The sequence below is a fragment of the Vidua macroura genome, chromosome 7, assembly GCF_024509145.1.
Source record: "Vidua macroura isolate BioBank_ID:100142 chromosome 7, ASM2450914v1, whole genome shotgun sequence".
Classification (NCBI taxonomy): domain Eukaryota; kingdom Metazoa; phylum Chordata; class Aves; order Passeriformes; family Viduidae; genus Vidua; species Vidua macroura.
The window spans coordinates 20,901,269-20,918,942 of NC_071577.1; the positions used below are offsets into that span (position 1 = coordinate 20,901,269).

Below are 17,674 nucleotides of genomic sequence, written 5' to 3' on the forward strand. Positions count from 1 at the left end.
TTAACATAATTTTTACATATATATATTCTCTTATTTTCTATTTTTATTTCTCATTTTAATTAGTTTACCAAAATAAAATTAGAATTGCATTCTTGGAGTTTTGATGTACTTAAAAAGAGATTTATCTATGAGATGATTCATGATTAAATAAGAAAACACTTTGGAAGGTAAGTAAGGTACTTTAAGGCGGTAAAGAACTACCATACCAGGGGTCACATGCTAAGATATCATCCTATAAAACATACTGCATTATATTACTCTTAACAGCATTAGATGCATATTCTTAACAGCATAAGATGTTCTATATGGACCTCTGCTGTGCACTGCTATTAATAAGAAATCTTTTAGAATAAACTACATATATGTTTGTGTAAGCGTATACACACATTTATAGAGACTATGGTTGGTAAATACAACTTACAGGAGATTACAAGGCTGGTGTTGTGTAATTCTCAGAGTACATGCTCATAATGGTTTTATGTAGCAACAGTAAAATGTGATGTAAGCAAAATTAAAATGGTATTTAAACTGGAGACTCCAATCTTGAATGGTTTGTTGTACATGACAACTGTATAGAGAACAAATTACATATACTAATGAGAATCTAATGTGTACTGAACTTTTAAGTTGGGTGTGTTTTATCTTCTTTCCTAAAACATCCTCAGGAAAAGTGTTCAACTTTACAAACAAACACAGAGAAACTATTTTAAATGTTAGGGATTAGTGAATGGGAAAAAATACATTATTATCTTATGTGAGACAATAAATGTTTAAAAGGCATGGTTTAACATAAATAAATAAATAGTGCAAAGTCATTAAAAAGTCTGAAATATAGTATTTGTAGTTGTACATTTAACATGAGAAGGAGGTGTTGGAATGAGGTCTTGAAAAATTTTCATTTTTTATTTAGGACATGAGTGGGAACACATGTGTTAGCATGACAGATATCTAAAGTAGAATACTCTTGTCAGAGCAATTTTCCAGCAAGTGGATATGTCAGCTCATTATAAACCCCACATACTACACTACAATGCCATTATGAATTTTAAGCAGGGTCTGCCTGGCCACACAAAAGACAAGATACAAATATTAATATTTCTTAGAAAACTGATTAAAAATCAAAATAAAATCATTAGGTACTAAAATGTGTTACTGATGCTATCATAGCAAACACACTTTCCAACACTTTAATAATAGACTTAGAAATTAGAAACTCTTACTAAAAGTACTGCCACATTATTTGTAGCCATAGATACTTCATAAGAAAATACAACTGGAATGATCTCTTCTGGCATTCGAAACCCCTGAAAAATAAAATTAAACATAAAGAAATAATTTTAAAACAAGTTTCACAACCATATCCACATAAAATCTAGTAGAGATCTGAAGGTTCCTATAAACAGAATCAGCTGTTTTTCCTTTAATCTTAGGCTGAAAGGGTCTGTGACACAGTAGTCATATGCCAAATAACCCCTAGGAACATTAAACAAAAAGATCTGCAACTTTTCTGGTCAGTCTTAAGGATACGTTCATTTTTTCTATAGCATACAAATGAGAAGTTCAGAAGCTCAATAACAAAAAGCAGAATTCCTGAACACACAGTAGTTGCTCATCCTTGAAAGCAACAGAGCAACATCTCCCTGCTCTCCTTGCCAGTACTGGCATTTATAAATGTTTTCCCCTTGCTGCTCTCTCACTTTGAAGCAGCTAAAGCAAGCTGTATTTGTTGCTGGGTTTTGGCCTCCCTCACAGAAGGCACACAGCTGTCAGGAAGGCACGAGGTTTTATGTTTGAATTCTATTGCAGGGCCAGACCCTGCTCCCTTAAAAGTCAGAGAAAGTTATTCCTTTAAGTTAATGAGGAGCAGAAAGAGGTCTTGAATAGCAAGTTTCTTCAGTATTGTGTGTATTTATAGAAATATATAAAGGTTTGGATTGAAAAGGATGTTAAAGATGATCTAGTTCCAAACCCTCTGCCATTAGCAGGGATATTTTCCCCTAGACCAGGTAGTTCAAAGCCTTGAACACTTCCAGGAATGGAGCAGCCACAACTTCTATGGGCAAACAGTTCCACTACCTCACCACCCTCACAGTAAAGAATTTATTCCTAATATCTGATCTAAACCTGCTCTCTTTTAGTTTGAGCCTGTTAACCTCTTGTCTCATCCCTCCTTGGCCTTGCAAGAAGTTCCTCTCCAACTCTCTGTAGGCCTCCTTGGGTACTGGAAGATGCCCTAAGGTCTCCCTTGGAGCCTTCTCTTCTCCAGGCAGAACACCTCCAACTCTCTCAGCCCTTCCTCATAGCAGAGGTGCTCCAGCCCTCTGATCATTGTGGCCTCCTCTGAATTCGCTCCAAAGGTTCACTTCATTCTCATTTTGGAGGCCCACAGCTGGACACAGCGCTCCAGGTGGGGAGCAGAGGGGATTTCAGCAGGGTGAAATACCAGGCAGAAAACAATGCTACTGCCTGAGGAAATGGCTGAACTTCAGATACCTCATCAACACCCCAGGTGTGATCCTATTCACTCTTCTGACAACAGAGAGAAGAGGCCACTGAAATAACCATGGCAGCACTGCACAGGGGATTAGTAGATTTCTTAGTCCAACTCTGCCTATACTTAAGGGCTGCCCCAAGAGCTGGCAGCACCACCACGCAGCTACTGCTTCTACCCTTGCCTTACTCTCACCTGCTTTTATTTTTTGTAACTTGGGCACTGATGAGACTCAGTGTTCCCTCCTGCTCCTCCAGGTAGGGTATTTTACAGTCAGCTCATACTAGCTAGATGTGGTTAAAAGACTTTGCATGGGCCAGTTCAAGAGTAGGAACAAAACAGTCAGACGAAGGGAAGAAAAAAAGACCAGTAATTATTTGACCTCACGTAAGGAGCACAGAGTCCAAACATTTGACCATTCCTCTTGCAACAAATATCCACCATCTGAAGCATTCAGGAAACGCGACAGATCTTGTACATTGGATTGAGACTATATATGTCAGACAATAATAACGTGTTACAAAATTTATCCTGGGAAAAATAAATTATCAGAAGGCTATCACCTTTCAGATGTTACCATCTTAAATAATTTCATGTTTTTGTATGATGTAATAAAGGGAAAAAAATAGAAGTCAAGACTGCTTGTCTAATCATGTCTTATATTTTAAATTAAATCAGCTTTCATGGCATACAAGCATATAACAAAAAACGCCCAAAGCCAGAAAACCTTATATTTCAACACACTCATTTAACTCCAAAGTTGTCCACTAATGAGAGTAAAGCTTCTCTGGAATTCACACAACCTGCTTCAGAGACAGGGACATCTCATAGCCCAGGGACAAGCTGCGGGGATAGAGCTCTGTGTGGTAATGGTGTTGCATGTCTGACCCTCAGAAAAAATGAACTATAACAATACCAAAGCTTATCCCACTGCAGTGAAAGATGAACAAGCCACATTACAGAAATAAAGGCCAGGAGTCTTGAGGGCCACGTGAATTAAAAAAAAAAAAAAAAAAAAAAAAAAAAAAATCAAAGTTTACCCAACCTATCAACCAAACAAAACCCAACATGACACACAAAAAGCCACTACACCAAAAACGTTAGGTATCTACAACTGCATCTACAACTCTGTGTGTTATTTCCAAGTTGCCGCAAAAAAAGTCTGAAATACGTCCAACGTTCCTGTCAGGTTTATTTCTTCAAGTGCCCGCGGCTACCACGGGTCCCGAGCAGAACGGCGCCCGTCCAGCGGGGCGAGCCCACAGCTCAGCGCCACCGGCGCCGCCGGCCTGCCCCGAGCCGCGGCTGCCGCACTTGGACACCGAGAGCCCGGCACAGCCGCCCCCGCGGGCGCACACCGCACACCGCGGCCGGGCCCGGGCGCTGCCCTGCCGGCACCTGCCGCTGTCCCGCCCCGCCTCGCCGGGCTCTCCTGCGGCGGGGGCGCGGCCGCAGGAAGGGGGCCGGGGGCCGGTGTTCCGCGGGTGCTCCGGGCGGGAAGGGCCGGCTGGGGTCAGAGGGGCAGCCTGCGAGCCGCTGCTGCGACCGGGGATGTGCTCCGGAGGAGTGCGATGCGAGACCGTGTGGGTGTGAACGGCCTGGAGAACGGCATTCTGTGCCTTTCTCAGTTTTAAGGGGCATTCAGGCAACACTGGAACGGTTATAAAGTCATCATGGTTGCTCAAACAACTCTCGAAGGATATTGAGACTCACAAAGTGTAAATTCAGTCATAACGGAGTGAGACAAATCTGTGATGGATCGGCCAATCTGTGACTATCAAACACAACAAAGAAAGTGCGATTCCGTCTCAGGAAGTTTCTGAAGCACTGTTCCCCGAGAAGCTGAGAGGCTGTGCCAAGGGAAATATCTGTTTTATATATGCCTTGTTTTTAATTCACTTTCCATAGCATCTGTTACTGGAAAACAGGCTCCTAGGTTAAACAGACCTTTGGTCTGGCTCATGATAGCTGTGCATCTCCATTATGTTTACCATTTCCCCTGAGAAAACCATTTCAAGCAACTCCATATCTCTTTGCTAAGGGAAGCTGCATGTAGCAGGGGCTCATCCTGCATTCAGGGACTCTCTAATGATTATGTGGTTCGCTCCAGGGGCATGTGCAGCTCTGCAGTTTCCTTATGGCCTTAAACACATGCTCCCCCAAAGGCACCAAAATTATTTTAAACAGATGTAGCTGGGATATTGTTAGGTCTTCCCTGAGAGCATTACAGTGGAGTGGGAAAAATACTCTGATCCCAGAAATATGAATCGGAGCCCCTCTGCCAGAAGTTAGGAAAAAGCTGAGACTTGGTGGAGAGGTATTAATAAGAGCCTAATTACTGATGCCTGAGAGCTGAAGGCGGGAAGGTGTGATCTTAACCACACTCATCTGTTGTCACAAAAACTTAGGGGCATTAACTGTGTAATCTGACATGCCAGCTATCACTGGGTAGGTCTTCAGGGCTGATGCAATCATTTAGTGAACCTTTTTGGCTGAAGTGTTGCTTATTGCAGTCTAGTTCAAAGTGAATTTCTAATGACTTATTTTAAATGAAAATAAGCTTGGTAAAAGTAAAAATGTGAAAAAGTGTGGCTTTACATGCACGTAAAAAATCCTTGGTATTAATCATTAATATAGCTCTAAATGCACCTCACACTAACAGGCATTAGTGATCTATTCAGATAATTTTGTTAGGATTAACAGAGGATTGGCTTTCTGGTCAGCAAATAAAAAGATGTTGCAGCTTTCTAAAAACAAGTACCCCTTTGTGTCTGCCAAACTGCTGAAGAAAAATATTTTCCTTTTAAAAATTCTTTTTCTAAGATTGGATTGTAACCCATGTATAAGAAGCCTCTATACATGGAAAAGGAGAAGAGAAAGGTGAGCCATAGTTTGTCTCTGACTGACATAAGACTTCATGGCTTAATTGATGAGAAGAACATCTCCTGCAGGCAAGAACTTAGATGAGACTATTTTATGCTTTTGATTTACCTTTTTGAATAAATGATGACAAAGAAAAGTGGTTATTACTACAAAAAAAATGCTGTGGAATCAGCAGCAAGTCGAGAGATTTGGCTGCTTTGATTGAGGTTATCACATGGCATTGAGATGGTAGGAACTCGGTCATTTCTGCAGCAAGATTTCATGAGAGAATGTGCTTACTGCTTTTGAGATCAAGAGCAAAACATTCAGGACATATTAATGATGGTATATTACGTATTTAATTTTAAAGGGGTGAGGCACACCTGTAATTGGAAGTAATTTTGGTTGAATCATTGGATCTTAGGTTCTGTTTTTAAAATGGTGCTTTGTTGTATGCTGTGTTTTTCTTTTACACCTTTTAAATAGGAAAGAATGTTTTCTGAACTGGTAGAGGCTCTGTTGTGATCTAGTAGTCTAGCCTTGGGAGCAGGGTAAGGACGGTAGCAGCCCAAGAAGGACCTGTGCAGAGAGGAACAAGTCCTTACCCAGAGGCAATGGGTAATTGCAGCAGTTCCCATGAAGGGTAAAGCTCCTGTTGTCAAAGGAGCCAGCCAGCCCAGGGCAAACCATCACTCCCAGTGCATCACACCTGCTCTGGGGTGGCCCATGCCCCTGTAGGGCACATGAACAGTGAAGCTCTTTCTGGACCTTGTGCAGAGAAAGTAAATTCCATGGGTTCACACTGTATGTTGTCTTGCAGCTCTGTACAAGAACCATGGGGAATCTAAACCTACATCATAATTCTAATTGTTTTTACCACCATCTAAGTTTTTAATCTTTGATAGTGTGTGTGTGTCTTAATTAGGAGCTGGTTCTCAAGTGTATTGAAAAGCAACCAAACAAACCAAATAATTATGTAATTCTAATACATCATTCTGGGTACTCGAAACATCTAATTTCTGTAGCTAATTAAAATCAGGCTTGAACTTTCCCTCCTCTTGTCCTTTCTTGAACATGCTCACTAAGTGTCAGAGGTTCTAGCAACTAGATCAGAATCTAGATCTCAGTGTTATATCTGACACTTGACACTTATTTTAAATTAAGTCTAGGATGAATGAATGCATATAATAAAAAGACAAAGGAAATTCTAATGTACTTAGGCACTTTATAAGGAATTAGTTTAATGTAACATACTATTCTGCTTTACTGGCTGTTTAATATTTAATATTTCTTAGCAGATTAAAACTGTGGTTCTAATGAGAAAAATAATTGAATGATAAATCTAGAAGGTAATTCCCACATTTTAGTCTCAGTGTTTTCAGTACTTTGCAATCACTTTATTTAGCTTAGGAAACTTTCATCTTCATGTGTAGTGAGGCAGAAAGATTTGAAGTTTTGTGGACAGGGGAGAGAGCAAAGCCCACAAATGCAATATAACAGCTGCATAGTGGAACACTCTGCAGAAAACTTTGGAGTTGTACCACAAACTCTCCTGAGTTGCATAAGGGAGCTGAGGAAAGTGAAGCAGCTAGAGGCTTCTAAAAAATTCTTGGGTCTTATGCTTCCTCTTTTCATCTAGGATGTGAGGGGAACCCAGACTCCTTACTAGCGTTGAGATTTGTGAGGGCAGCAAGCAAGGGTGGCCCATGAAAAGGAAAGGTTGCCTGTCTACTTTGTTTTCTCCCTCACCCTCCTCCTTGACAGAAACACAATGATCTTCTTCCCCCTCTTGTGGAAAAAACTTTAAGCAAGACCTTCCTCTTATGAGAAAAAACCATTTCCCTGTAGACTGCCAGAATATGCTGAATATGTTTAGTGTTTCTCTTTGTATACTCACATGCAGTTTTAAAATGTTACAGAGAACATGCTTCTCCATGTTACAGAGAATATGGCTGCTCTCTCCAACCTAAGTATACAACCACCAAACACAGCTTTGATTACAGTATTTTGCAAGTAGCTTCTCAGTGTCATTATACAATTTATTGAAGCATTTTATTAAGAAGCTCAGACATAGCCTTAGGCCTCATGTAGGCACATAAGAAGATTTGGTTAATATTTTGGAAAATATAAAAGTGTAATCTTTGCCAGCTTAAAACTCTTCCAGTTCTTTCAGAGCAAATTGATAGCAAGAAGTCAGTGGAGCCACACTGCTGAAGGGTCAGGTAATGCTGTGAAGAATGGGCTTCCTATATTAGGCTACTAAGGTGCATGTAAAGCAAGCAGATGTCAAGTGTTTGGCTGTTCTTTGCAGAATTAAACAAGAGCAAAGCACTACCACTATTCCTGCTCAGAAGAAAAGCTAATTATTTAGATGTGAGGGGAAGAAATGAAGCTGTTTTCATACTCCTTTGGGATTAACATATGATAGCTGAGACCACCTGACATTCTCAGGCTGTGTTATCTTTCCTGTCTAATCTTTAATGAGTGAATAGTGTGCATTTTCCATTCTCTTCTTCACATGTGGATTCTAGACCTGTGGAGAGCTGTCTGAAATACGGGTGAATGTGGCAGTGTGACTGACATCTCCTTTCCATACAGATGAGAGATCTGCATGTGGAGATCACAGGCACACCATCTGATCCTGAAAAAAAGCATGTGGGATATGACCCTAAGTGTAGATATGGGCTTTGGCTAATAAAATTTCTTTTAACCTGCTTTATAATTAGAGCCTGTTTTGGAAGTGTGCTCTGTGATGTCTGGTTCCTATTAAAAAGAAAAATGAAAAATGTTTTCAAGTAGTACACAGGGTAATACTGGAACATTGTTTAAACAGCCAGTACTGTCATAAGAACAGGAACTTACAGATAATAGGAATATATTGTTTTTGCAGACAACAATACCTTTTAAAAATGCAAAAACATTGGTTCACACTATTGTTTCTGATAAAGCTATTGACTTTGGTATTTGCAAAATGACACATTTAAGTTATGAAAAATATCAGTTTATGGCATTTTAATAGTATTTTTAATTTTGAATATGAGTATCCTAAAAAAAAAAAGTGGGTTTATTTTTCATTTTCCCCCTTGTGGTTCATCATTCCTCCATACTAAATGTTATGGTGATGTAATATATTCAGTTTAGGACATGTCAGTCACTGTCATGGTAAAGGCCTATAATTCAGTGGCAACAGAAAATTAAAAATGTAAAAAAGATTGCACTTTCTGATGGCACAGGTTGACAGGAAGGACAAATTAGGATGTTGTCTAAAGTGAGTAACTTGCTCATTACTGGCATTAATGGCACGACTGATACTCCAGAGAAGGCAGATTGAGATGAACTGCCTTTGTACGTGGCTCCTTTAAAAGTGCCTTGATAACTATGTGCACAGAGATATAAATTTGCCCTATTTATGAACTTCTAAGTGGTCTGCTAAATTCATTGAATATCACTGAACAGTGAAAGGTATATTTTCTTCTAAGAGCTTCAAGACAGCAGCACTGTAGAATCTGAATTTATACAGACACTTTGTACAAGGCCTCTGCACCTTTAAAGAGTGCACTTAAATCATTCAATGAATAGCAACTCAGTTTGTACCTCAGTACAAACTTGCCAGTTCTTCAGAAGGTCTTGGCCACTAACTTCAGTACATTGCAGCACAGGATGCACCCCACAGCCACCTGAAGAGATGGAGACCTACTACATATCTACATGTTCCTACATGCCCTTAAGTGGATGTCCATAACCTTTCTCAGGAACACACAGCTTTGTACACTGCCCCAGGTCAGCTCCTGCTGACATGGCTAAGCAATGATGTAATCATCAGGCCTGGGTCAGGGACACAATGGGATTTTGTGTGTCCTTAAGTAAATGTGTAACACAAAAGATATTAAGAAATGATGAGAAGAAAAACAGCACTGATGTCCTCCAGGCTAAAAGCCAAGTCTCACTGTCCGTAATCTCCTACTGACTTGTCACTGTCAGAAGGTCAAAATACATGTTTGTTTTGTTTGATTTTCATTATCCATACTGAAATACCTACATGACTTCAAATCAGTTTGGAGTAAATATTAACAGGGAATAAAACCCATAAAGTTATTTAAAAGACCCTTTGGATTACATGCACTTATATTTCTTCAATCAGCCTAGGGCCTTGGATCCTTCTTCTCAAAGTTGTATACCAACACTTACCTGACAAGGGTGAGCTGTGCTGGGTGCTGCACATTTCCAGGTCCTCAGTGGCTTGGACAATATTTAAATACAAAGTTATTGAAAACACCTGCTAGGCAATCCCTTTGAAGGAAAGCTCATTAGTCTTGAAGATTTAGGGATCCTCTTTGGTTAAAAGTTGTTTTTAAAAGTTTAAAAAAAAAGTTTAAAACAAAGTTCTAAGTTTTAAAAGTTTGGCAGGAAAATCTAATAGGTCTTTGAGCTGATGTTGCCAGAGTGGCAGACCCCACATCTTTACCACAGGATTCACAATCTCATAAAAAGTGTGAAGTAATTCCAAAAACTGTAATAGAGGAAAAACAAGGTTCTATGGAAACTATAAAATCTGACAACAAGCTGGACATTATACTTCTGTTTCTTACTGCTCAGTATGAGAATAGGCTGACAAGATCCATGAAATATTACAAGACTCATTTAAAAGGGCCTCAGTAATTGTGCAACTACTTGCACAGAGACACAAACTTGATCTATTTATGAACTTCTGAGTGGTGTCCTGAGTCATTGAATATCACTGAACAGTAAAAGGTATATTTCATCTAAGAGTTTCAAGGCAGCAGCATATTATATTGCCTATTTCTTCAGTATTCAGCACTATTACTGGGTATGTGAATTTACCAAGTGAGTTAGTTACGTTGTAGTTACTTTAAAATCCAATCTAACAAAATCTGCAAATAATTGAAGATTAAATATTTCTTTCAAAAATTACACCCTTAATTTAATATGGAAGGAAGAATTACACTACGATAGTTTTAGGAAGTACATCTCCCAGTACAGCTTAAAAAAACTTCCTATTTTTCTATAATAGTAGTTGAGGAGGTAGGAAACATAATTTTATAAATTTCTTGGATTATTGCAATGAAAATCTGGTCAGTCAGGATCAAAAGGGCAATCCTGCAACCTTCTTCCAGGTGAAAGTCTTAGTCTATTTGACCTTTGACTAAAAATAATTTGATTAACAACATATTAAAAAAAAAACAAACTATCTGGAAAACAATGTTGATTAGTTGTGAATATTTTTTAATGCTCTCTACTTCAAGACGAAATCTCAACTTTCTTTACTATATCCCATTTTTTTGTTGAGGTTAATTTATTTGAATTAAATACCAGATGAATTGGTTTATATGGTATGTCTATTATACCAATGACATTTAAGTTCTAAAATTAGGAAATGAATTGACCTTGAGCAGCATATGTACTCAAAATTTATAATTAAGAAGAATATTAATAAATTAATTTTATAAAATGAACAGCTGTTCTAGTTGATTTGAAACAGCTAAAAGTATAAAATATATTTTGTGAATGCAAAATTAAAAGTTAATTTTATTATGGAGTGCAATTTGGCAACTAGAAATAAATTCTTGAGATGTAAGCAATATATTTTTGTAATGCTCTACCTATGCATCAGAAAGGTCACATGTATATTTAAATATCATATTACTAAAAAAGTTTAATGATTTCAATTGAAAAGCTATCATATGATTTAGCTATTTACAGATGAGTATGAAACAGCTATGATGCTTGTAAACTTCCTTTTCCCAATGAACTATTTAAAAGCTTTACAAAGAAATAGTTTTATTTAATATTTTTATATTATAAACTTTTATATTAGTTTCACTTACCTGAGTAAGTCTCCTAAATCCCTAATTTTCTGCCTCTTTTTTTTTTTTTTGTGTGTGTGTGTGTGTGTGTGTGTCATTCTTAGAGATTAAGGTTTTCATTACCATTTGATGCTATGGGTTTTCACTTAAATACATCTCTCACTCATGACAGGCTTTTAACTAATTTTGACTGTATGTATTTTAAGCTGTGCACTTTCAAGCTTTAATGTAGTCATTACACATATATACAAGGTGCATAGGCTACAACACACCACCACTGTGGTGGGTTTTTTTGGGATTATTTTGTGAATCAGATACCACCGCCTCTTTGAAATGGTGCTCACACTGCCGGGCTACGGTTTTTGCTTCAAACCCAAATTATTTGCAGGCTCATACTTAAGTGAGTGGTTAAACTTCCAGTATTTCAGTACAAGCTGTGTCTTGTGGAAGGAATAAGAACCCAAAATAGTCTGCTAGACCAGACAACATAGATGCTTGGCAAATTCAGCATGTCTTCAAACTGGAGAAAAATCTTTTGTAAGGGTCCAGCTTAGAAGTCACCACATCTGCCATTATCAGGCTAATTTCTGCTAGTTACATCTGCTCTAAGAGGAAGCGAGAGGTCTCTCGCTCTTAGGCAAAACTTGCCCCAGAAACCATCTAAGACATTGCTTCAGCTCACACTAACACTTCCTCTTCATCTTGGCTCTCACTCAGCAGCAAAGGCCATCGCCATGTGGGAATTATTCTATCCTGTAAGAGACCTCTCCTACTCTGGCATACTGTTGTTTCTCCTGTACTGCTACCAACAAAAGCACTTTCCGTCACTCTCTATTTTAAGTAGTTTTGATCCACATACAGAATTGAAAGACTATTTAGTGAAACAAACTCTCTTTTAAAGCAATCTGAAATTCTCTAACTCTACATTCTTAATGTAACTTAATAGCAAAGAAAGGAACCAGATTGCCACTGTGTGCCATGAAACATTTTAAAAAGCAAGAAATACTTGCACAAACACATTTTAAAATTACAGAAACACAACTGTAATTCCTGATGAAATATTTCAGTCCTACTGATGTAGTAAATGGGATGCACTTTTGTCTCATTTACTAAGGACTTCTGGATCAGGTCCATTGTTTATTTCTTGCCTTGCTGTCACTCCATGTGGAACACTAAAGACATCTTCTACTTAATATCCCTCAATGACACACTTCTGACACCTGAATCTTTGGCAAAGGAATGCTAACTATTGAAGCTAAACATATTCCTCTTAATGTTTTCTAAAACATGACAGTATATAGAAGATTCTCCAGTAGAAAAGAAGATGGCTGCTTGGTTATTAATTCAGTAAGTTGACCCTAAGAATATGGTGTGGGAAATTAATTCAGAATAATAAATATTAAAATATTATTAAAGACCTGTACCATGGTAACTGTCCATTAACTTCTCATTACTTCAGATACGAAGGTTCTCGTGGTATTGTCTCATCTCATGATTCCTCAGGAGAAGAGATTCTTGGCGGTATTTGACATACATACAAACACATTTGTTTTACATGTCCTGTCATTACAAACGTTTATCAAGCTGTGTTTTTTCTTGATTCAGAAGTCCATGGCAAAGTGTATCTCTACCAACATAGTTATGCCAAAGCTTGCTTGACAACTACCACCAGAGGACCTCACCTGAAGCTGAACAGTTCCAGATTAGTCCTGGTGAAGTTTTGAAGGCACTTTTTATTTCACTGTCTCATTAGGTAATCAGAAAATAAAGCTGATGTTGCAAAACTATAAGGAGCAAATAAGGAGTATTCTCAATGTTAGAATGCAAAATTTAGCAAATCACTGATCAGGTTGCTCAGTTTGTTTGGCTACATAGATTTCAATTAAAAAAAATAAATAGGGATCTCGCTGCAGTAAGAGAAGTTATTATTTTAAAAGAAATATGCCTATACTTACGTGTTGCCCAGTGAGAGAGATAAGACAACCTTAAAGGCTGTCACTATCTACTAGGTACTTCTAAATACAATTTTGTGCCAAGTGTCTTCCCCTTTGCAGGACAGTGACTGCCATTTTGTTGTACTGGCAGGGTAACATGTATCTCAGCCCCTAAATTCTGCAGTTTTACAGGAAGTTAACATTTGGGAAGCATGTTTTAGCTCTGTTGTGCCACAGAGAGCTTAGGCTGGGAGCAGCTGTTTGGGGCTGGCCCTGTGGCCTGGACCTCTCTGAGAAGGGGCATCACTAACACTGACTGCTGCCCACTTCTGCACAAACATATATCCAGTCTGTAGAACTTGACCTGTATGTTCATTCCCAGTACCAGCATCATGCATTTCTCTTTTTTCTCTTATCTTCATGTGTAGGAAACAAAGTATTGAAAGTAACTTTAAAAACCTAAACCCAAACCCAACCCACCAACCAAAGCCAACAGGCACACCCGTCCGAAGCAGCTGCCGGGATTTTAAAGGAGTTTACCATGAGCAGCTCTCAGGTCACCGTGCGCTGAGCTCCGCTCGGCCGCCGCGATGGAGCCGGAGCCGGAGCCGGGCCGCCGCCTCAGCGGGAAATGGCGGGAAGGCAGCGGCCGCGCGCGCGGCCCCCGGGGAAGGATCGAACGAGAGCGACACGGCGGGACCGTCCCTGCTGACCCCGGTGTGAACGTGTTTATTTCACGCTGCGGTCGCGGGTCGCTTTACAGAAACATCTCATGCTAGACCCCGCGCGGGGTCGAAGACGGAGGGGAACACGTGTATTCAAACGTAACTATTAAATAACCTGTACACAAAACTTCAGTCTGTTACCCTGAAAGCACGAAGGCCGAGCCCCAGCGCGGCCACACCGACGCTGCCACATCACCCCCAGGTGTCTATAAGCCTCGATCCCCGCGGCCGGACTGGGCCGGTCCCGCTCGTGCCCCAGCGCCTGGGACCCTCCTCAGCCGCGCTCCAGGCCGGGTCGGGCGCCTGCCTCTGAACGGCCCCGGGGCCCTATGAGCGTCCAGTCCCGGACCTGAGGGTCCGCGGAGGCCGCCCCCGGCCGGGGTACTGCTCGCCGTGCCCGGCGAGAGTCCGAGAGCCGGCCGCCCTCTCCCTGCCGCCGCCGCCTTGTCCCCGGCGTAGAAACGCCCCCCGCCCGGGTCCCGCCGCGGCTCGGCTCGGCCCGCAGAGGCAGCAGCCGCCGGCTGTCCCGGCGGTCACAGGTCGCGGCTGTCCTCCCGCTTGACGCCGTCCGCCGCCGCCTTCAGCTTCTTATTCTGGTGGGTCTTGACGTGCTTGGCCAGGTGGTCGCTGCGCATGAAGCGCTTCCCGCACTCGGGGCAGACGAAGCGCTTCTCGCCCGTGTGAGTCCGCAGGTGCCGCTGCAGCTCGTCGGAGCGGGTGAAGCTCTTCCCGCAGAAGAGCCAGTTGCAGACGAAGGGCCGCTCGCCCGTGTGCCAGCGCAGGTGCGCCTTCAGGTGCGAGGTCTTGCCGTACACCTTGCCGCAGCCGGGGATATGGCAGATGTGCTGCTTCTTCTTGCCCGGCTCCGCCTCAGGGGCGCTGCCCGCGGCCGACTGGCAGTTGGGGCAGCGGCAGCGGCGGCACCTCCTGGCCGTTGCCGCCAGGGGAGACTTGGTCTGCAGCAGGGCGGCGATCTGCGTCTGGTACTGAGCAAAGTCCGAGTGCCCCAGCACCAAGCTCCGCGGCAGCGCCGCCGCTGCGGGGAAGCGGTGGCCGCAGCCGCCCGGGGCGCTGGCCTGCTGAATGCTCCACCAGGGGATGTCCTCGGGCGGCGGGTTGGGCGACAGCTGCCGGCAGGGCTGGGCGGGCGGAAGCAGGTTGGAGTACCCGGGCGGCAGGGCGGCCTGGGCGGCGTAAGGGACGTAGGCGGGCGGGCAGCTGGACGGCAGGGCGGCCATGGAGGAGGGCAGCATCTTGACGGGGGAGAACTCGTAGGGATAGGAGGGGTCCGCCGGGGGGGTGAGGGGCAGTTCGTGAGAACCTCCGAAGGAGGGTTGCAGGTGGTTCTTCTGAGGGGTCAACCCCAAGCTGGGATGCGGCGGAGGCAGCCCTCCTGGGGAGTGCGCTGGCATCTCGCCGCTCCACGGGTGGAAGATCCTAGAGGGGGATCCCAGCGTCGGGTCGTAGGAGACCGGCAGGAAATCCGAGGGCGCTGCGCCCGGCTGCCCGATCCGGCTACAAGTAGCGGCCAGAAGAGCCAGAGGCGAGTGCTTGGCCAAGTCTGGGGAGGCGCTGGGGGTGCGGTCCTGCGCAGGAACGGGAGGGAGGGGAGAAGGGAAGGAGGGAAGAGAGCGCGTTACTCACCGCCCGCAGACACCGGCCTGCGAGAAACTTCCCGCACCACTGCCCGTGAGCGGCTGGGGCCGGCCCGCCGCTTCCCGCACGGCTGGTAAACTTTCCGAAAACAATGCGCACCCAGAGGGCAGGACGTGCCCGGCCCCCCCGCCCCGCCCAGACACCGGTCCCGCCTGCGGTCAGTGCCGCCGGCCCTGCCGCCGCTCCTGGGCCGGGGAAGCAGCCGCAGTGGGCAGGGAGGCAGCCCCCGCGCTCCCCACACCTCTTGCCACGGAGCACTGCCTCGAGTTAGTAACGGGCTGCTGGCGGGAGAGGGAAGTTACAAGCCCGAGAAGCCCGAGTCCGGCCTCCTACCACCGCGGGGTCCCCACCTACCTCTCCGGGCCGCCCGCCGGGAAAAGCCCCGGGAGGGAGGCGGCTGACGCCAGCTGCCCCCGCGCAATGCGGGTCACAGCCGTGGGACTCGGCGCAGTTCGAGCAACACGGGTGCGGGTACTGACCTGGAGGAAAGCCTGGAGGGAGTCGTTCCGGAGGACAGCCACCGCGGCCATGGCTACTGCGCCCGGGGCGAAGGGAAGGCGCCGGGGCACTGCCGAGGCATGAGGACGCCGAGGGGAAGACGAGAAGCTGCCCAGTTTCCTTCTCTCTCCCCCTCTCTCTCTCTTTCCTTCTGATCTCTTCGCCTCCGTGCGCGTCCCACCCCCCCCGCGCTGCGCGATCTCCGCGGACTGTCTGACTGCGCCAGGATCACCTCCAAGAATTTGATAAGGACTTTGCCGGGCCGCCAACCAGTCAGAGAGAAGATTTATGGCTTTGAAGTTTGCCGCTACCCAATCATCAAAGAATAGCGGCTCTTTCAGAAGCGAAAGCAAATCCTTTGAATCCACAAAGCTCCTATGGTGTGTTTGTTGGTCTGGATAAAAGAACTGATTATTAGGGGGGATGGGAAGGGAGGAGATAAAGGCGGGACAATTAATGAAGTAATCACTATGTGGGAAATGTATATACACAAATAATTGGATTTTCTTGATCAAAGGACCCCATACCGCCTAGAGACCCTCGCGTTGGATGTGCAAGACACTGGATCCCCCCTCCTTTTTTTTTTTTTTTTTTTTTGCAATTAAATTTGTGGCAGAGCCCTAAAGTGACAACGCGTGTTTGTTATCGCTCGAGGAATCTGCCTCCGGATTCCTCTTATAGTGTTTAAAGACTGAAGGTAACATAACACAGCGAGTTCACCTGGTCGGGGCTGGTCGATCCCAGCCGTAGAACTTCCCTGGAGCAATTGTCGGTGGTTCCTCCCCGCTCCCTCCCTCCGCCCGCCCTTCCCCCGAGGCTGAGGGGTATGCCCTCGATATGACTCGGCAAATAACCGCGCATTTTCTCCTTTGGTAGCTGGATTTGTTTCACTTCGCTCAGCCGGCATTGCCCCCTTGTTACCGGGAGCCCCCGCCTGGCGCAGGGCCAGGCCAGGCGCCCAGCCGGGCCCGGGGAGGAGCAGCAGGCTGCCAGGAGCAGCAAGCGCTCTCTCAGACAGACGCACCGACAAACCGGGCAGCCGGGAAACAGAAAGGAAAAGTTTCCTCTTCCCTAGTGGGAGCCGGCTGTAAGAGACATAATTTCTTTAAATGAAGACCGGAGTCTCTCTTGGCGGGCCTGCTGAGCCAGCCTGTCTTGCGCCGGCGGGGAGTGGAGATCGCAGTGGCTCCTCCGGAGCACGAACGCTGCTACCGCATTTCTGCCTCCCCTGCTCTCTCACCTCCTGCCCCAAAGACAAAGTCGGCCCCAAGCGCTTTGTTACTTCATCCCGCACCTTTCGGCCTCTGTCTATACATCTCTATACGCATGTGTGTATGAAAGATCTAACCTGCCTTGCGTTCGACCATGTGTGAGGCTATTGACCCTCTAACCAGCACCAGGCACATCTGGGTCACAGCTTGCCGCCACCGTCGGCTGCTGAGCTCAGTGGGCTGCAGAGCTGGCGGGCCCCCTCGCATGTGCCGCTCAGCAAGGGGCAGGCGGGGCCCCGCGCCTCTCCGTGGGCCCGCTCAGCTCCGCGCTCCGCCGGGGGCCCTGGAAACGCGCTCCTCTCCTCCCCGCTTCCCCATCTGCTCCGAGGCCATCGCAAACGCCGGCCTGTTTGGCCAGGTACCAAACCAGGACGTTCATCTCCGTCTTGAGGAGGTGGGGGCAGATGCCGGC

The 17,674-nt window shown here is 44.6% G+C and overlaps 2 protein-coding genes across 2 annotated transcripts in view; both read right to left on the minus strand.

Moving 5' to 3' along the window:
• Positions 1-1,244: 1,244 nt before the first annotated feature.
• The window catches only part of MYO3B (myosin IIIB), a 226,599-nt gene continuing 210,169 nt past the window's right edge, over positions 1,245-17,674 (minus strand). The window contains exon 39 of the mRNA XM_053981864.1: positions 1,245-1,304. The gene's annotated coding sequence lies outside the window, so the exon portion shown is untranslated. The remainder of the gene's footprint in view (positions 1,305-17,674) is intronic.
• SP5 (Sp5 transcription factor) lies at positions 13,819-17,208 on the minus strand. The gene is made up of 4 exons (XM_053983152.1): positions 17,204-17,208; positions 16,712-17,076; positions 15,973-16,385; positions 13,819-15,423 (listed from the first exon to the last, which is right to left on the minus strand). The coding sequence occupies exons 1-4, from the start codon at positions 17,206-17,208 to the stop codon at positions 14,371-14,373; spliced, it is 1,836 nt and encodes a 611-aa protein (XP_053839127.1). The 3' UTR covers positions 13,819-14,370.